At 43.5% G+C, this 21,301-nt stretch overlaps 1 protein-coding gene across 1 annotated transcript in view; it reads right to left on the bottom strand.

The window, feature by feature from the left end:
- The window catches only part of LOC139452190 (prominin-1-like), a 508,194-nt gene that overhangs the window by 466,545 nt on the left and 20,348 nt on the right, over window positions 1–21,301 (bottom strand). Inside the window, exon 3 of the mRNA XM_071233561.1 lies at window positions 19,028–19,233. Coding sequence (XP_071089662.1) covers window positions 19,028–19,233 — 206 coding nt within the window. The remainder of the gene's footprint in view (window positions 1–19,027; window positions 19,234–21,301) is intronic.

Genomic DNA, 21,301 nt, shown 5'->3' with positions numbered 1-21,301 from the left:
AGTGAAACAATCAGTTGAAATGTCAACTTGGTGGAGCCTATCTTGTTTATGTACCAAACGGAAAGGTTGACCTACTAGATCATCAGACTAGATTATTGAAGGAGTGTTGCCCATTGTGACACCGCCAGGATCACTGCTTTGTTGGTGAGACCACAGCTCTGCCGGCTGTAGTTCTCTCCATCCCACGTTTGAGGCGTCAACGAAGACATGTAGGGTCAGGATAAACAGCCGCAAGGAGACTTCACAAACAGTCCACAGAATCAGCCAACATTGTAGGTGTGGCCATAGATGGTTTGGCAGGAAGATTAGAACCTGACAATTGTTGTTCTGGCGAAGTGGCTTGAGAAAGCGCGGAATTGGTCACAGGTGTAGTTGACCGCTCCTGGTGAGAGCCTGTGGACCAAGGAGTTGCCACTGGCGAAAGGCGAGAGATTGTCTGAGTGCCAGTGGAACAAGGCCTTTCATTACTTGCCCCTGAAGAGATCACCCGTTTAATAAACATACAGCTGTATTACACATTGTGTAATAACAAAATGCGTGCTTATGTACTCTCGGAACACGTTTCTAGAACAAATATTGAAAGCTCTTAACATCACTTGGCATATTCAACGGCATTGCGTGTGGAGATAATAGATCACTGAGAGGAGCTTATGCACACTCGATGACCCCAGCAACCTTGTTGCTCGTAAGATACCACAACTATTCACTCGTTTCATAAAATTGCTATTACACGAGAGCTCGTTTAGTATTCTATATGTATCTTCAACCATGTGATACTGGCACAGGAACATCTTGCCAAAGGGTGTTTGGAATAGAGCCCTGATGTACTGGAGACTTTGGACAGGGATTGTTTTGTTTTGATGAGCCAACCAAGTTGCGAAGTAGATGCTGCATGAAATTGAGATGTAGAAGAGTTCAGATCATCTGTGTACGCTTTGAAGATGATGCTGCAAGCAGGTAGAAATTTGACGATGAGCTTGGAGAGGAGGGTCAATAGCCACGGGGCCGAAAAAATTCCACACGGGAGCACTGTACTTGCATCACCCTTGCGAGCTACAAGTCAGATAACCCCGAACCTCTTCCATTCAAGAAATGATGGTACAAGTGTCATCATATTTGAAGGTGTTTATTCTGTAAATGGAGGTTCTCATAAAGGGTAAAAGGCTGTAAGAAATACAAACACAAATGATTACTTAACCTGGTCGCTAGCATATAATATCATGTGTTTAACAAAAAGTGTCCACATTTTAAAATCATTACCGTAATTTGCTATTCAACAAAAATAACAACTTTTAGTCCACAATGCCCTAAAACAGACTTTAAAGACACACCTAAACAATGTAAGAAATATCCATTTACATATAACCTTATGCGACAATAAATTATAAGGGTAAATCATACACATAAATTGAATGCGTCAGCATATTCAAAAACCGCGCGAAAACTTAGTCACATTACAAGGCTTGTCAAAGCGAATTCCCGACATATCATCCTATGACAGCCCAATTAAACTGTACACAAACAATCTTAACCATACTATCATAAATATACTGCCAATACTCACACTGTGGTGTGTCACAAGTGGTCAAAACCTAATTTTCCTGATTGCGAGAGCGAACGGCGTGGTTTGTCTCGCTTACCTTTACGCAACGACAAATTTGACTCGCGCACAGGAGAGCTCCAACAGCCAGGGAGCATACATTGCGGGAAACTGTTACACTGTAACAGCACACTCCCCGCCTGATATCTCACCGAGATATCACCTCAAGTTTAGCAACTAAATCTAATAAATCAATTCTACATCTAATATAACTAATATAACACATGAAAAAGTACTTTGGCACTTGAGAGTTCATCTTGAACTGGACAGTTTATGAAGTTTCAGAGTTTGGAGATAGCAGTGTTACCAACTCTGTAACTGGACGAATGTACCTCGTAATCTTTCCTCCTCTCATTATTCGAAGTTCAACCTTTTGTACTTTCCCATCACTGCTTGGGAAGGCTCTCTCGACAACTGCCATTGGCCAATCACTTCTAGCACTGTTCTTCTCATTCAGTAGAACAAGATCACCCTGTAGCACATTTCGCTGGTCCTGAAACCACTTCCGTCTTGGCTGTAGAGTGTGGAGATATTCCTGTCTCCAACGATTCCAGAACGTATTTGCGAGGGATTGAACTCTCTGCCATTGCGATCGAAGCAAGTCCTTGGAGTCACAAAGTTCCATTGGTTCCACTTCATGATTAGTCTTCTGAGTCAAGAGAATGGCAGGGGTAAGAATTTCTGGCGACTGAGGATCCGAGGAAATTGGGACGATAGGTCGCGCATTCACAATCGCCGATACTTCAGCCATGAATGTCGATAGAACTTCATGAGTTAAATGCCTATGGCTGGTTTCTGCCAACATAGAGTCCAGAATTCTTCGTGTGACTCCTATCATCCTTTCCCAGACGCTGCCCATGTGTGAGGATTGTGGCGGATTGAAAATCCATTTGGTCCTTTCATCATCTAGGAAAGGCTTGATAGAATTGTCCTCAACATTCACAACATTTATCTTGAGGGCATCTGTTGCTCCAACAAAGTTTGTTCCGCGATCCGACCTCAGTTCCTTCACTGGTCCCCTTATTGAAATGAATCTTCTGAGAGCGTTGATGAATGAAGAAGAAGATAATTCTTCAACAACTTCGATATGGATAGCCCTTGTGGTAAGACATGTGAATAAAACAGCCCACCGCTTGTTATTAGCCTGACCCCCTCTAGTGCGACGTGTAACAACAAACCATGGTCCAAAGGTGTCTAATCCAACGTAAGTGAAGGGAGGACTTGGCATTAGACGGTCACTAGGGAGATCAGCCATCTTCTGGTATTGTTGTCTTCCACGGAGCTTCCGACATGAAACACACTTGTATATGAGCAAGGAGATCACCCTCTTAGCTCCAGTGATCCATAAACCAGCCGACTTAACTGCTCCTTCTGTGAACGTACGACCCTGATGGTTGACCCTTGAGTGATGGTGACGCACCAGGAGCCTCGCAAGTTGAGAGTCACCAGGAATAATGGTCAGGTTTTTTAGGCGAGCATCAAAATCTGCTTTGTTTAGGCGTCCGCCAACACACAGAATACCATGTTCATCCAGCTTTGGATCCAAGCTCAATATAGTGCTATTCCTTGGGATGGGCGAATTTGCCAGCAGACAGTCAATCTCTGCTCAAAAGGTTCTGAACTGTACCGTCTTCATTAGAAAGCGTTCAGTCTCTTTCAAGGTGTCCGAATTGATTCCCAATGGATCTTTGTTTTGGATTTTGCGAGTCATGCACTTGAGTAGAGTGAAAGCGCGTACAAGACTTTCCCATGAAGAAATATTTTAAAGGTAGCGTGTGTCCAAAGATCCATTAGTGTCGCATACCTTTGTCTTCATGGATGAAGGTGCAGGTCTCAGTTCCTTGTCGTTTTCCTCATCAGTAAGGATGATGGTATGAGCACAGGAATCTTGGGAAATTGGCGTTGGACCTGAGAGCCAACTTGATGAATTCAACTTGGATGGATCTGGTACCAATATCAGCCGGGTACTTATCCGAATGGACATAATGCCATTGTTCTGGTTGAGAATATTTCCTGATACGGTCAATCCTGTTAGATACATATACATAAAACCTTCTTGTTTGATTGTAGATGTAGCCTAGGACTATCTTGCTGTCTGTGTAATACTGAACAACATCAAGAGGAAGTCCGAGATGTTCACAAACCAGATCGGCAATTTCAACTGCAAGTACTGCAGCACAAAGTTCCAACCTTGGTATGGTGTGCCCATGCGTAGGAGCAACCTTTGCCTTGCCAAGAATGAAGCCTGTCCTTTGGCAGATCTCCTCAGTCCGTAAGTGGCAACAGCTGGTGAAGGGCTGTTTCCAAAGACATGAACTTTCATCCTGTATTCCACCAACTCTTGGTTTATGTCATTATCCTTATACCATAGAAATCGTAGGAAATTCCTGTGTTCCTCTTTTACGAGGAAACAATAGAACATTTGCTGAATATCTGCCATTACAGCTGTCGACTCTCTTCGAAAGCGTAGAAGCACACCTACAAGACTGTTTGCTAAGTCTGGTCCTTTCAGCAGCACATCATTAAGTGATGTCCCCTCATGATTTGCTGAAGAGTCGAACACTGCTCTTAACTGGTCCGGCTTCTTTGGGTGGTAAACCCCAAACAAAGGTAAATACCAACGTTCCTCATTTTCCGTCAATGGTGGAGCCAACTCTGCATGATCATTGTCTAGAATTCTCTGCATGAATTCCAGGAATTGTTGTCTTTTGATGGTTTCTCGTTTCAAGCAGCAATCTAGAGTTTTGGCCCTATTCAAAGCTTGGCTCCTATTGTTTGGGAGCCGCCTTCTGCCATTTCGGAAAGGAAGTGGGGCAATCCAGTTACCTTCTGATGTTTTGACCATTTCATTATCCATGATTTTAAGGAACTCTCTGTCCTCCACAGATAATCCTAATTTGTCATCCTCTTGAGTGGTAACAAATAGCTTGTCCTCATTTTGTCCATTTCTTTCATGTGCTGTGAAGATAACCTTGTTTTTCTCATTTCCTGATGACCAGCCTTCCTTCACTTGAAAGTGATTGTCACAAGGCTTAAATATGGATGGGCGTCCATCTGACAGAATGTAAGTCTTATTTACCGTGACTTGCTTGGGCTGATGAACTTTGCCAAGGCAAGTTTCACCTACAATCATCCACCCAAGAGAGAGTTTTTGTCCATAGGGAGTCTTGTTTGGGCCAATCCGTTGGTCCAAAACATGGTGGGCCTCTATTAGGTCCCTACCAATCAGAAGGAGAATTTGTGCGTCATTGTCCAGAGGGGGTATGCAGTTAGCAATGTCCTTCAGGTGATTATAGTGCATTGCAACCTCGGTGATCCGGAATCTGATTACATTCTATCAGTGTGGGAAGCTGTAACCTGGAATGTCCATCAAATGACTCTACGATGTAGCCTTTGGCCCTCCGGCCAGAAGTATCTTTGCGTCCAGCACAAGATGATAGTGTGTATGGGATTACTTCACCATCTGCCTCCATGATCGTAAAGAATTCAGACTTCACTAAAGATGCATTGCTCTGATCATCAAACATAGCGTACATTCTTGTAGCCATATCAGGTCTTCCCTCTGGATAAACTTTCACAAGAACAGTTTTTGAACAGGACTTTCCTAGGGGAAGCTGTGTAAGTTTCATGTGCAAAACTTGGATCATTTTTCTCCTTGCTTATGTCTCTTACGAAATCCACAAAAATTGAAAATGGGGGGAACGACACTTTGTTAGTTCTTTTGTATCTGGTGGCATGAGATGTCCATCTCTCCTGGAGACCGTAAGGCAGTTTGTTGACAATTGGTATCACCCCAGCTGAGGAATCAAAATAAGATAGAAGTGCCTTGTATTCATCCTGACCCTTGATGGATTCAACTTCCGAGAGGAGATCTGAAAGCTCGTATAACAATTCACTATTCTTGTAAGTCAACCTTGGGAAAGCAGCCAGTTTATTCTTCAGCGCAGCCTCAACCATCTCTGGGCATCCATATCTTTCATCCAGCCTTGCCCATATTCTTTCAAGGCCTCTTGAAGGGTTTTGCACATTAGCAGCTCTCAAACTGTTGGCGTATTTCGAGGATGCAGGGCCTAACCACTTCACCAATAAGTCGAACTCTTCAACGTCTGTAGCCTGCAGTTCGGCAATGATCCTGAGAAAGCTTAACTTCCAAATAGCATATGATTCAGGCCGATCGTTAAAACTTGTAAGCCTTGTGAGCAGTAACTCTTTCTTCAGCAGGAAGCGTGACAGTTCAGTAGCAACAAACATGTTATTGCCCTCATCCCTATGAATGTTCTCAATTCCATCTCCTTGATGTGCCACTGAGTACACTAAATCTGCCTCTGCACATGGAATATTAGTGTCCGGCAATACATTAACTGGTCCCTGTTGAGCCTTTGGCGGAGAAGGTGAAGTCAGATGCCTGTTGGCTTCTTGTTGGAAGTTGTGCCGAGGCACAGATATGTTATTCGTTTGGTTTTGTGAGTGCCTCGCTACGTAATCGCTTTTGCGATCCTTGGCACCTTCAACTGGTAATGAGAGATGACTGCTTGATCCCTGAGAAGCTTCCTCTAACTGCAAGGCCCTTACTTCTGCTTCAGCCCCAGCCACTTCTTTCTGTTCTTTGAGAAGTTTGAGGTCAGCATCCATGTCTGCCTTCTTACGAGAGGCATGAGCAGCAGCAAGTTGTTGCTGCTCCTCCAGAAGTGCACGCTGCTTAAGAATCTCTGCTTCCTTGACAGCATATTCTGCCCTTGCACGTGCTGCCTCTGCCTTAGCACGCTTCCTAGCAAGCGACGAACTGGTGTTGCTTAACCCAGATTTGCTGGTGTGCATAATTGACTTTGAATGATAGGATGATGAATCAATGAGTTCCCCGACGTGATGATCTAAAAGTTTGCCCGTGATTTCAATTTCACTTTTCAGTACCTGGTAGTTCTGCAGATGTAGATCTAGGTCATTGTTGCTATCAAGAGTGTTTGTACGACGTAAGAAGTCTATATATCCCGATGACAGTTCACAGTAATGTGTATGCACTTGAGCCAAGCTCCGTTCAGTAAGTCGTAATGACTTGAGGTCGCCTTGGTATTGACTACAAGCTTTTAAGAATTCCCTTAAGTTCCTGTTGGGCTTTAGCTAGTTTAGCGCAGTGTGCATCCTTGGTCTCCTTATACATTCCACTTCCTTTTTCTGTTAGAGTTCTTAATCTGTATGAAGTTCCAGTGAGTTCCTCTTTTTTAATAGTTTCCATCTGCTTCAAAATCATAAACTCCTCAGACCTTTCTGCTTCTGTTTTGTCTATGTCAGACATGATGAATTTTCTCACAGTAGTTATTACTGTATGTTGTAATCAGCTTCTAACTCCTGTTGTTGCCTGAAGAGGGTTCCTGTCCTATTGCATAGTGTAGATATACACAAATCCCTGTGGTGGTTGCATTTTCCTGTTAACCAGCTTGCAGCAGTCTTATACTAGTCCTTTTACTGTACTTGCATCACCCTTGCGAGCTACAAGTCAGATAACCCCCAACCTCTTCCATTCAAGAAATGATGGTACAAGTGTCATCATATTTGAAGGTGTTTATTCTGTAAATGGAGGTTCTCATAAAGGGTAAAAGGCTGTAAGAAATACAAACACAAATGATTACTTAACCTGGTCGCTAGCATATAATATCATGTGTTTAACAAAAAGTGTCCACATTTTAAAATCATTACCGTAATTTGCTATTCAACAAAAATAACAACTTTTAGTCCACAATGCCCTAAAACAGACTTTAAAGACACACCTAAACAATGTAAGAAATATCCATTTACATATAACCTTATGCGACAATAAATTATAAGGGTAAATCATACACATAAATTGAATGCGTCAGCATATTCAAAAACCGTGCGAAAACTTAGTCACATTACAAGGCTTGTCAAAGCGAATTCCCGACATATCATCCTATGACAGCCCAATTAAACTGTACACAAACAATCTTAACCATACTATCATAAATATACTGCCAATACTCACACTGTGGTGTGTCACAAGTGGTCAAAACCTAATTTTCCTGATTGCGAGAGCGAACGGTGTGGTTTGTCTCGCTTACCTTTACACAGCGACAAATTTGACTCGCGCACAGGAGAGCTCCAACAGCCAGGGAGCATACATTGCGGGAAACTGTTACGCTGTAACAGCGCACCTTCCATTGATAATGGCGGTCGAGGAAAAAGAACCGGCGAAATGTCTGGGCTCCCGATGGATGGGGACGTGTCCTGTAAATCTAAACTGATCATGAATTCACGAGGACAAAGAATTGTGTGTATCATGATGGTCATCTGGAAGTGAGGAGGCTTGTTGAACAATTTCGTGTTGAAGATAAAATATTGTTGAAGACTGTATTTCATTGGAACTAGAAAGATCGGCAAATATACTCAACAACAAAAGTTCCTGTGACACCAATATTTTAGTGTATTTTTCAAACAAGTAAAGTTTGGTTTTCAATATTGTAGTACATGTATGGAATCAAGTCACAAAAACGCAACTGCTACAGAAGAGCATGCATTCCATGCAAAAGTTGACTTTTATGCAAGCCCCATTCATTTCACTAGCCAAGAATGGGTATAAAAACATGTGCGTTATCGCGTTTCCATATGCATTGTTTAGCAGCGTGCTGACAACAACCACTCAGAAAAACAACAAAATTACGCAATTATTCAACATTATGAAAGTCATGCCTGTCCGAAAATAAGTGACTGCAAGCCATTAGTATGCTTGAAGCAGGATCGAGTCAACCTGATGTTGCAAGACAATTTAACGTCCACAGAAACACCATTCGGATTCGAGTGTACCGACGTAGAGGTGAACATTACGTCAATCATTGTGTCATGGAAGAAGATCAGTTTGGGGGCAGCAGCGTCATGGTATGGGGTGGGATTACAGCGAGACAGAGGACCCGTTTGATAGTGGTAGAGGGAAATCTCAATGGACAGCGCTACCGTGACGAGATCATCAGCCCTGTTGTTCTACTGTTTTTGCGTCATCATGGCCCAGGCATTACCTTTCAACATGACAACGCCCGGCCTCAATTTGCTCGACTTGTTCAGGATTCTCTTCAACAAAACAACATGAATGTCATCCCCTGGAAGGCTCGCTCACCTGATCTCTCACCAATCGAGCACATGTAGGATGAGATGGATCAGCGTCTTTGACGCCAACCACGTGTTCCACAGACACTCCAGGAACTTCGAAATATGCTCCAGCAGATATGGACAGATATCCCCAGAATGGCAAATTAATCCATTTGAACACTTACAGGAGTCTTTTATCTCTTGCAAACCGAAATTGTTTCAGATTTGGTAAGAAACATAACTTTGCATTAAATCTTATTCAATGTCACAGGAACTTTTGTTGTTCAGTATAGAAGCCTGGAGTGGTCGTAGCCTTGCCCAGGCAATCGATGGTGTTCTTTGTCAGCAATGTTAGTAGCGCTTTTTTTAGTAACAAAATTGGTGAGATGGTGGCTTGTACATTATATACATAACCGCAAAAGAAACGTCACCCAAAGTAACATTGCATGAAAAGTTGTCGTTTAAATATCTGGGTAATTTTTGTCAAAGTTTATCAAATTTAACATTACCTTTTCCGGAAACGGAAACTTGAGTTTTGTGTGAGTTCTGTGCTACCTTCTTGCAATGGTGCATGCAATCACATCTTCCAACGTGTCAGATCATGCATTACCTGGATGACTTCCTAACAGGGGGCACAGCAGGCACCAGCCACTGCTCAGACAACCTCAACGGATGCGTGAATACACTAGAACAGCTTGGGGTTACTATTGCGCACGACAAGACGGTGGGCCCCACGACCAAACTGACATTTTTAGGGCTGGAAATCGACACCAATGCAATGCAGATCAGAATCCCAGAGTCCAAGAACAAGGAGGCGACAAGGGAAATCCAAGACATCCTGTCAACAGGTAACATAAAGGTCACAAAAAGGGCACTTCAGTCCCTCAAAGGCAAGCTTAACTTTATGTGCAGGGCTATACCAATGGCAAGGGCATTCAGCCGAAGGCTAATCGATCTGCTTAGCAAAGGTAAACAACCATTTTACCACATTAGGATTACCAGCTGGGTCAAGGAAGACCTTCAAATGTGGTTAACATTTCTTATGAGTTATAACAGCATTTCAGTGTTTCAGGACCAACTATGGGTAGATGGTGATTTCCTCCAGCTGTTTTCAGACGCAGTGGGTGGTGCTGGCTTTGGGGCCTACATGCAGGGCAAATGGTTTAACGGCGCATGGCCAACCCAGTGGGTGGCGGATGGAACTACACGGGACTTGACGCTCCTGGAGCTGTTCCCCATCACACTGGCCATCCAACTTTGGGGCAAGCAACTCGCAAACAAAAAGGTCCTCTTTTACTGCGACAACCAAGCCGTCGTAGCAATAATCAACAAACAGTCTACCAAGGCCCCCAGAGTGATGACCCTACTCCGTTGCCTAATCCTGCAGTGCCTCTGATATAATATTATGTTTAAGGCAAAGTATGTATGTTCCACTGCTAACGCTATTGCCGATGCTCTCTCGAGGTTTCAGCTCAAACGCTTCCGAGAGGCAGCACCAGCCGCGGACCAAAACCCCACACCTATCTCGTGCAACATATGGCTGATCTGAGGCAGGAAGCCGGCAGACTCCTACAACAATCTCTGTCTACAAATACCTGGGCCACTTACCAAACAGGCATCAATGCCTTCCACCAGTTCCGGTCCACACACCAGCTACAAGAGGCGTGGCCAGTCCCGCTGGATCAGGTTGTAAACTTTATTGCTTATCTGTCAGTCACTCACCACTCCCCTAACACAGTCAAGACTTACATTGCAGCGCTGTCTTCACAGCACAAATTCCACGGGCGCACCGACTGTACAAACCATTTCCTGGTGGGCAAGATTTTAACAGGCTTACACAAATCAGCGGGCCGACCAGACACCAGAAAACCGATCACTGCAGATCTGCTGCAGGTAGTAACCAACAATCTGCCACACGTATGCTCATCAGCATATGAAGCCAGGCTGTTCAAGGCAGTCTACTGCACAGCCTTCTTCGGTTTCTTTAGGGTTAGCGAGCTGGTCCAAACTGGACCATCCAGAATTTAAGCTTCTCGGGCAACCCCCGGCAGCTTTCAATCCATCTACCACACTCAGTCTGATCAGTACAGGATGGGGACAACAGTTACAATGTCATCTATACCAGGTAATCCGCTGTCCGGTAGTCGCCATCAAGCACTACCTGGAGGCACGCCCCTCCGGCCCACAACATGCATTTGTTCATTTCGACCATTCCCCCGTTACAAGGTACCAATTCCAGGCACTCCTGAAAAAGGCCTTAGCACACAGCAACATAAACATGGCTTGCTATCCTTCACACTCCTTCCGCATTGGGGCAGCCACATCAGCAGCCATGAACGGGGTGCCAGAACACCTCATTCAACAATACGGCAGGTGGAAATCAGATTGCTACAATGCTTACATACGCTTACCAACAAATTTAAAGTTGCACAATTAATTCAAATAGTCTTTCATGGTACTTACTACACTTCTTATTGTTTAGAGTTTGGATGGTGGGATCCAGCTACATGGCCAGGGCACGGCAGTACTTGTTCCTGAAGGGCACCAGTCCGAACCAACCGAGGATGCTATGGCTGGCACGAGGGGGGATGAGGTGGAAGGAGCTGGACACCATTCTAGATGCACAGATCAAGGCGACACAGCGCAGCCCCAGAGCCCTTATCATTCACCTGGGTTCCAACGACCTGTGCTCGGTCAAGGGCAGCCAACTCTCCCTTGACATGGTGGCATCAATCCTTCGGATACAACTCCAGCTTCCTGACACCAAGATCATCGTATCCTCAATGCTGCCCTGGCGCTACTGGCACGATGCCAGGGATCCACTGAAGATTGAGGGGATGCGGAAGAATATCAACCGCCGACTGGCCAACCGAGTCAAAGAGCTCGGTGGTACAATAGTGCCACATCCCCAGATCCTGGCATCAGACAAGACATGGTACGCCTGGGAGGGTGTCCACCTCAGTGACAAAGGACTGTGTGTGTTTACGGACAATTTATTGCATGCCCTGGCGCTTGTTTTGCACCAGTAAGGATGTTATCTCCACAGGTTAGTGTTTCTTTTCAGTACATAGGCAAGCTGGGCAACAATGCTATCTCCGCTTATCGCGTGGCCGTGGGTGTGGGGTAGCACTCTGGTGCTTTGTGGCAGGGTTCTTGTGGGCTACACTGCTAGTAACAAATTAACTTGCTTCCAAATTAATACTCATGCTTAAGGCTACCTGCTTTTCAGCGGGAAAATTCCAGGGTTACCTGCTTCTCAGTGGGAACCTTGTCTTTCCCGACTTTTCATCCGGGGAATCGTAAAATAACATACGTTGGGGCAAACAATTGCCACGTATATGGGCCCGGTGGCGGAAGTCGTCCTGTCAAGCGGTAGCTGACAGTCGGGTCCGCGGCGGTAGTCACACAATGGTTTTGCTAATGGGGCCAGGCAGTGGGATCTGCTTTGGCCGGCTACCTGGGGCTGGGCAGCGGTAGTCTGACTTAGGCCAGCAGCATGGTAGTTGCCAAGCAATGGTAGCGTTTAAATATGCTACCGTGGGGGCCGGACAGCGGCAGCAGTCTCAGGCTAGCTGCGAATCGCCATTGGCCATGCTACCACATGCAAAGATTGACAAGAAATCAGCGAAACCAAGCCCTTTTACAAATGCAAGCTGGACAAACCGCCTGGCAAGTAGCCAATGTATTTCAAGTCCACATAAGGACCATATACAGGTTCCAGTAACGGTACCAGACCATCAACACTACAGATGACCGACCACGTAGTGGAAGACCAAGGGTCACCACCCAACGTCAGGATCGTCAGATTGTGCGACAGCATCTTTAAGATCGCCTTGTTACTGCTGCGGAAACTGCTGGACAGACCATTGGGACACACCAGGGACTTATTAGTGCAGACACTGTACGTCGACAATTGACGAGAAGACACCTCCACTGTCACAGGCCACACCGAGAACCCATTCTGACACCACGTCGTCGTCGTCTTCCGTACTCAGAGGGCAACATAGCACCGGAGAAGAGTCCTCTTCTCAGACAAGAGCCGTTACTGCAAATGGCAGAGAGAGTCCTGCAACACCGTGGGGATTGTTATTCGGATGCTTATGTTGTTGAGACAGACTTGTGGGGTGGTCCGAGCATCATGGTGTGGGGTGGAATTGGTCTTGCACAGAGGGTCGGCCCTGTGGTCTTCCAGAACATGGGTCCAGGGAGAGGCAATGGTGTCACAGCAGCTTGGTACATTGATCAAGTCTTGAGACCACACGTCATACCTCATTTGGCACGTCACCGCAACCATGAGTTTCAGCATGATAACGCCCGTGCCCACAATGAGCGAGCAACAAGAGACTTCCTCCAGCAGAATGGCATCAGAAAAATGCAGTGGCCTGCCCTCAGTCCCGATTTATATCCCATTGAGCACCTGTGGGACGAGATTCAAAGATGGCTGAATGACGTCCAACCAAGGCAGATAACTGTAGTTGAACTGCGTCAGGCGTTCCTCAGAGTTTGGGCTGAAGTGCCTATTGCACAGCAGTCATCAATGCACATGGCGGACACACAAGACGGTAATATTCGGTCATATTACTGAAGGTACAACCAAGGACGGCAAAGTGTCTCAGTACAAGTACTTTTCTGGAGCTGGAGCTTATCTGCAACCCTGTTGAGAACCATAGTCTGATCCTCTGTATCAAAAAGCTACAGGAAGAAGAGGCGGGTAAAGAATGGCAATCGAGAAGATCTTCATGCTGTACTGGTTCGGGAAACGAAACCGAAGTAGCTGTCGATGTCATGGTAGGGTGCATGTTCCGGAGTAGTAGCCATAATATCTGGTGGGTGAGTCATCTGGGGAAGACCGCTGACATTATCGCTTGAAAAAGCGACTGAAACTGTGTAGTTACATGGATAGGATTCAACGAAGTAGGAATTGAAGATGGAGAATGCTGTAAAGTCATTGTGGTGCAGTCGTCAGGCATGTCTTTAGGCAAGGGACATCTGCTGACAGTGGTAGAGCAGCGACAGTGGTTGAGAACGGTAGTCCGGAAAGGAAGGATCATGAGAGTATCCTTGCCAAGGATAGCGATCCCAATTGTGAGTAGTATGAACATAAGCAGGAAACAAAGCCAGGTTCCAAGATAAATCACGGTGCAGATAATAATAGTCGTAAGAACGCGATCGATCCCGTAAGTGAGAGTCCGGATAAATGGAGGAGGAAGAAGGAGCCAAATGAGATGATCTACCCTATGATCAACTCATAGTGTCCATCCTCAGAATCAAGAGAAGATTCCGAAATGTCGTTGGGTGAGGAATGATGAGTAGATGATCAAGTTCCCGATGGCAATCTTAAGATGAGTATCCTATGGTGCAGGTTTGACAAACCATAGGCAACATACGTCCTTAGAATCATGCCAATCCTGTGAAAGTCGCTTTTGGGATGTTTGCCAATCCTTAGACATTCATCAAAACTTCGAGGATCCAGAGAGGTTGGCTGAACCTTGGTCGAAGCAGCCCTCTAAGTTCGTTTTTTTGCCGGGGTGCCAGGTGGCTCCTAAGGTAAAATATATGGGAGCCAAACCTACATCTTTAGGAGCCAAGGGTATTTTTCAAGGAGCCAAATATTTACAACAAAAAACAGCAAAAGCAAGTTTTTCTCCAGACTTTTAATATCATGTTTAACTCAAGATTCAGTATCTTGGTGTTAAATTGCTGCAAAAGACAGCTGAAACAATATTGTTCAGATTAAGCGATTAATCTCACTGCACAACACAACACGTAATACCGTTACGTTACCAAAACTCACTTAAATTTCCAATAATAATGCCACAAATGACAACTGAAACTGGTTTACTTTCTCAAACACTGACTGTCCATCAGAAGTGTACATCTTTCTCAATGCAACTGTACATCTAGCTCAATACAAGGTATAGCTATAACATGAGGTACATCACGTTTCAGTTTAGCTGCCACACCCCCTTTCTTCCCATCATAACAGGCGCCCCATCTGAAGTAAAATCCACTTACCTATTTCTGTTTTATTTTCATTGTTTACGCTAATTGGAAAATCATTTTAAAAAGAATTATAAATATTTTCTGTCATCATCCATTTCCCGATAACAGCAGCTGTCCGGTCAGTAACATGAACAAATACCCCCGTTTTTGAGGCTTCGTATGAATAACACGTTCATTGAAGAATGGCTGGAAAGCTTATTCCTTCATCTACACGCTCGTAACATCGCCTGGTTTTTTTTCCCGTAGTTATAACAAGCCATATCATTGGATTAAAATTGATTTCTAATGACGCTTTCTTGCAGAAATCTGCTACAAGTTTCAAGATAGGTCAATTTTAAGCACGTGACATAAGGCAGCCAATCAAATTACAGTTGTGATACCAAGCTCGTGTTTGATAAATTTCAGAAGTTGGCGAAAGATTTGTGTTAAATCGTGTTATTCTTAACGTTTTAAGCAGGAGATCACGATATATGTAAAAAATATGGAACTTCATGAATGTATCCTGCTAGGTTACGAGCTGTGACAAAGATTTTTCATGCATATATTTTTACATTAAACATCGTGTCCGAGCCGAGAATTCAAGGCGACGAAAGCCGAGATGTCATTTGACTTACATTACACGCGATCGCACGAAAAGATGGAAATAATAACTTAGATGTAAGTTTGATTGCTTTTAGATATATTTTTGTTGATTTTATTTATTACTTTGTATAATATATTTAAAGATTTGTTGAAAACGTCTTTAATTTTCATCTTTGACATGTTCGATGTGGACCCGTTGTCGAAATGTGTGTCCGAGAATTTTATTTTCAATAACATCGCGGGAAATAGTGAATCATTTTTTAATTTATCGATAAAAAATGATAAATTGAAATGGAATACGTATTTCAGACATTGTGAAATGTGACAGATTTAATAAATGAATGATATTACAGGTAGGTCCCAAAAAATATATAGACTCTATACTATTTTGACGTGACTACTGCTTGGCCGGTTAACCGGCATACGGTGTCTGGGGACTCGATGCTTCTTGGCCGGAAAACCGGCCTAAGGTGTTGAAAGACTTAAGTAATTGCTGACGAGATTGATATTTATCATTTAAATATGCCTTATATGGCAAAGGTAGATTATTAATTTCTATTTTCAAAGCGTGCCATCGAGGCACAAAGATCATGATTTAGCCGTGCCATTTTTATTTTAGGCGTGCGATGACAACATGTACGAAAAACATGGATCTACGTAAATTTCCAAAATAGTCGCCAACTGGGTTTAAGATAAGGTAGCCATGTGGCGACTGGTAGATCAATTTAGGGCGCCAATCATAAAATAAGGTCGCATTGGCGACTAAAATGGCCGCCACTTAGAGGGCTGCGAAGATTAAGTGCTTGATACGTGTCAATCTGCAGATGTCGCTGATCCCAAGAGGTTCGACAAACCTTAGAAGTGTGTGGGTCCAATGATGAATGAAGACTCTTTGAAGCATGAATCTGGGAGGTTCTCTAAATTGTGGAATGCCCATGCCTAACCTCTGAAGCTTGATACAACTACAAAACATGCACTGTAGAGCTTTCCTGTCGAATGCTGTTTCGTTGATCAAACCTGTTCGGAGGATTGCCGATCTTCATTATAACCGTCATTGGAATACGAGGTCGACAAGTCAGATTAGTGATCAAGAGAAGCCAAAATGCCCGTAGAGGGGTCCAATGGGAGACAGGATTGTATTAACACTCTCTTATGACATAAGCTTCGAGTTTTTAACAGACGGTGTGGCCCATGTGGCGTGGCGTGGCGTGGCGTGGTTCATCGAAAGCAAGGTGACAGAGGCCAATGTTAAAGCGATTACTTTCGGAGGGATCCCATCTAGTTGCAAGCACTTTACAAACGGACATATCCAAAGGCAGGTTCGGACAGCAAAAACACTATTCTGCAAGTGAAGCAAGCGAGACTACACACTGCTTGATCATCCATGGTCCATTATAGTACGTTCACGAGGAAATTCACCGAAAGATAGCTGAAAATTTTGCAGGTAAATACATTAGAAAAATCAGGTCGTTTAACCTGTAAGCACATACACGCCCTTACAGCTTGGAAAGAGAATAAGCAGGCTGGGGAATAACATGTTGAGCCTGGGCGGGTCAGTTAGCATACAGAATGTATGTGACCCAGATTGTTGGGCGGGGGGGGACCATGGTGATATGAGTTATGTTCGGGTGAATTGCTTTTCAGAAGCTGGAAACCTTTGTTGAAGCATGTTTTCCAATTAGGATTGAAGAAAGAGACATGCATAGTGTGAAATAGGATAAGTTTAAAAATTGAATATATATTACACTCTCTCAAAAAAGAAACGCAACCCCTATATTTTCAAGATGTTTATCTCAATATTCAAGTTATTATAACACATTTATTATTGAAGACAACAACATGAAATTTGGCATGGTGGCAGTACAGTTATGCAAGTTTAAGTCCAGGCTTCGACTGTTCTCTCACTAAGATTGACTTGACGCAAGGGGGCGTCTTTCTCAGTACCTCGTATGAGCGCCATGAGCTGCGATCACAGCATTGCACCTCCTTGGAACAGAACGGATTAGACGCCGGATTCTTTCCTGAGGGATTGCTCTCCACTCCTCCTGCAGTGCAACGGCTAGTGCATCCAACGTCTCGGGCGGCGGTGTATGTGCACGTACTCGTCAATCCAGATAATCCCAAAGATGTTCAATTGGGTTGATGTCTGGTGATCGGGAGGGCCATGGTAACATGTTGACGTTAGAATTCTGGAGAAAATTCACTGTTGCATGAACAGTGTGCGGCTGGGCGTTGTCGTGTTGATAGAGCTCCCTCTGTTGGTCGATAATCGGCAGAAGATGAGGCTGTAAAACGTCATTGATTTAGCGCTGGGCTATTGCCACAAATGATCACCAAGTCTGATCTTTGGTTGTAAGACATGGCTCCCCACACCATGACGCTCCCTCCACCAAATCTGTCGACCGGCCGAACACATTTCGGGGCAAAACGTTAGTTTCCTCTTCTATAGTCACGCTGTCTTCTGTCACGGCGTTGTGAGCGAAAACGTGATTCGTCACTAAACCAGACGCGCCTCCAGTTTCTGAGGGTCCATATCCGAACGTTGGTGCACCACCTGAGTCGTTGGCGTCGATGTTCGTGGCGTAAAACAGGTCCAATAAGTGGTCTTCTTGCACGTAGACCGGCCTCTCGTAGACGGTTCCTAATTGTTTGTGCGGACACTCTTCTCAAACCTGGCACCTATGTTGCAGTGACGGTAGGTGTGGCTAGCCGATTACGTAGGTGGGTGACCCGGATGAATCGATCCTGAGGTGGTGTGGTAACACTTGGCCTACCACTTCTGGGGCGATCTTCAGTTGCATGACACTGGGTGTATTGGCTCCAAAGTAGGGAATCGTTGTTTTATGAATATTGAGGTGCCAGGCAACGTTTCCAAAACTTTGTCCGGCCTCAATACGACAAATTGCGATATTTCGATCTGCAGCACTCAACCGTGGCATATTCGACCTTGTCTTTCGGTGAAAATGATAGAGTGAATTGCTAATCAACACATGCTTTTATAAACCCATACTTCTACTGCTCTTTCCATGAATTGCACGTGCATGAGGCTTTTGGCATGGGCCACGTGAAAATTTTGCTCACTATGATAAAAGTAACAATAAAATGCCCTTGTGCACGAAAATTAATGTGTTTGGGCGCTTACGTTAATAAACAGTGTACATGGTATCCCTGCATATCAGAAAAACTGTATTTACAATCAACATTTTTCTTTTTGGGGCTTTCTAACATTTTCAGACTGGGGTTGCGTTTCTTTTTTGAGAGAGTGTATTAAGTTGAGTCCAACTACAAACTAATCATGAACCAAATTTCATTACATTTTGAAGAAAATGGCTGAGTAATAATAGTAATAAATATGGTAAGGGTAACATCGGTCACAAAGAGTGATTGAAAGCTGGCTTTGCATATTTTTTTTAAAATGTTGCAAAAGACCCTTGACACCCAATGGCCTAGTTGATGGCTCTTGGACTGAACTAGTGTTTATTCATAAACAAGTTCCATGGTGGTTTTATACAAATCTTTGATTTTAACAAGGGACAAGGGACATCATTTCACTGCTATTAATAAAGCCCTATGGGCCTCCAAAGTCCACTAGTCTATATAATGATATAATGAAGTAGCAAAACCCTTAACAAACAGCAAATTTCAACTGGTCCTTATGATACCTTAACTATTGGGCAGTTTTGCAAAAACTATTGGCCCAGTGCCAAGTCTTAACGCTGTCTTAATTGTTTCTTATGAAAAACTGACCTTGTCATTACCACCAGCAGCAGAAGAACAACACCAAAAATCTTCCTCTTACATGAAGCGCTTGGGTCATCTTTATGGATCCGTTTTCCACCACAGTTGCCACAGCAGCGACAACAGCAGAAGCAGCAACCAATTAAGGGGAAGATGACAATAAATAGCAATCCAACTACAATGGCTAGCCCATAGCCTAAATAGTCCAATGCTACCTGTCAAATGAAAACAAAAACATGAAAAATAAATACACAGGACCCTCAGTTTAACGGCAGGTGGAGAATGAAATGGCACCTTTGATCAAAATGTTAACTTCATATGTTGTGAGATTTGTGAAATCTAAACCAATAAGAATATGTCATTTACAAATAGTGCCACAGAACTTTAGCCCAATATGGATGTGTAGTCAACAACTGACAATGTGAACATACAGATGCTTAAAAGTTGCTGCCAATATTGTTTGCCAAATATTTTTTGCATTAACACAAAAGGCTTAATTAGATCTGCGTACTGTTTGAAGGATTTGGGTGTGGCTTTGTTGTCAATGGCACAACTAATAGTCTTTGCAAGTCGCCCCTCAAAGTGAAAAGTTTGGACCCTAAACTGAACAGTAAATTTACATGTTTGTCTTGTGCAGTTTACAGTTGCAGACATACATAACGTGTGACAAACCTTGCACTCTGATGACATTAAATGTCCCCAAATCTCACAAATGTTACTTGCCTGACAATGTCACATGATCAGAGATGCCCAGTTACAAGGGGTACCGCCTAAGAAGATGATCTTAAATCAGTGAAGCCAGCTATTGGTAATATTTTACTACCTCAACAATGGTAATATGTACAAATAATTGAGAGGTGGAGTTAAATTTAAGATCCTTCAGCAATCATGAATTAAACAGACTCTAAACAGTCCTCATGAATACCACCAAGGATATGTAATTGTGGACCAAGTTGTACCAAACCTTTATCAACAAACTGGTTCATTAAACCCTTAGGGTTCATTAAAGTCTGAATACTACATTAGTAAAGTGGCTACATAAAGATGAGTAGTCTTGTACAAAGCCTTAATTGAACCTTCATTGACAAACTGAAATTGATTAATAGGAGCGACATAAGTATCAAGTAATATTTCAGAAAACATGAGGAGCAATGGGGTAACCTAGTGGTTAAAATGTTGAGTCAGTTGTTATTCCTCTTCCTCACATTGGAGCAGAGCTAGGAGTGCCCATATGACTTGGACTTAACAATTTTTATGAATACACGAGGGCATGGGAGGCCCAGTCGTCTGGTGCGCAGCATTTCATTGTGAAGAGTTGCATCCCTTGCGTAAGCCAGAAACTTATGATCGTTAGTTCGAATCCTGGTTCGCCCCGATTATGTATCTAGGTATTGTCAGTACCATACATGCACACACAAGTGGGTTTCACCACGCCTTGCCACAACTTGAATGTTAATTACCTTTATGGCCCTTTCCCTAATACGTAAAGCCTTCCCTCAGACTTTCTCGGTAAAAGTAAACATAAATTTCTTAAAACCAGTCTCTGTAAAGTATATCCCAAGAACAGTTTCCAGTCTCTGTACAGTATATCCCAAGAACAGTTTCCAGTCTCTGTACAATATATCCCAAGAACAGTTTCCAGTCTCTGTACAGTATATCCCAAGAACAGTTTCCAGTCTCTGTACAGTATATCCCAAGAACAGTTTCTTCACATGATATAACCTCAAAATATTTTTTATTTGTATAAAATAGTTTTATGTAAAAGAAGGATGCAGACTGTTCCAACAAACATATTTTTTCTTCTTCTTTAAGATCTTCATAAAAACAGGTTAAAAGATGATGCAGTTTATAACAATATCTTCACAGAGTTCCTTCTTCAAGGACCCGTAGTAACTTCATAGGTGAAGCGCCCTCTTTGGTCAGACAGTCTGCCAACTGGCTATTGGTGTCCACCCATGTCACATCTCCTATCTGTCCAGATTCCACTAACTCCTTGATCCCACTTATTTCCATTCTCATTCTCATTTCTCACCACTCAGTTCTCCAAACAACATTGATAGGTACACTCCTGTATCAATACCATCGGCCATCGCCAAAGTTTCACCAACCAGTGTGCTTCGCACCACCCGACAAATCTTCTTTGAGTTCCAACATAAAGGTGTCACCATATGAAATTGTCTGCCCAGACTTTATTTGTGATAATCGTTCCTGTAGATTGTTCACAGGTAAAGTAAGTTCATCAGAAACTTCTCCTATCTGTGGTTCTAATGTTCCTTTTGTTTG

This window comes from Haliotis cracherodii, unplaced genomic scaffold (assembly GCF_022045235.1).
Source record: "Haliotis cracherodii isolate W230 unplaced genomic scaffold, xgHalCrac1.p SCAF_9, whole genome shotgun sequence".
In the NCBI taxonomy this organism is placed as follows: Eukaryota; Metazoa; Mollusca; class Gastropoda; order Lepetellida; family Haliotidae; genus Haliotis; species Haliotis cracherodii.
Note: the sequence above shows the minus strand (reverse complement) of the source record. Positions and strands in the feature narration are given on the sequence as shown.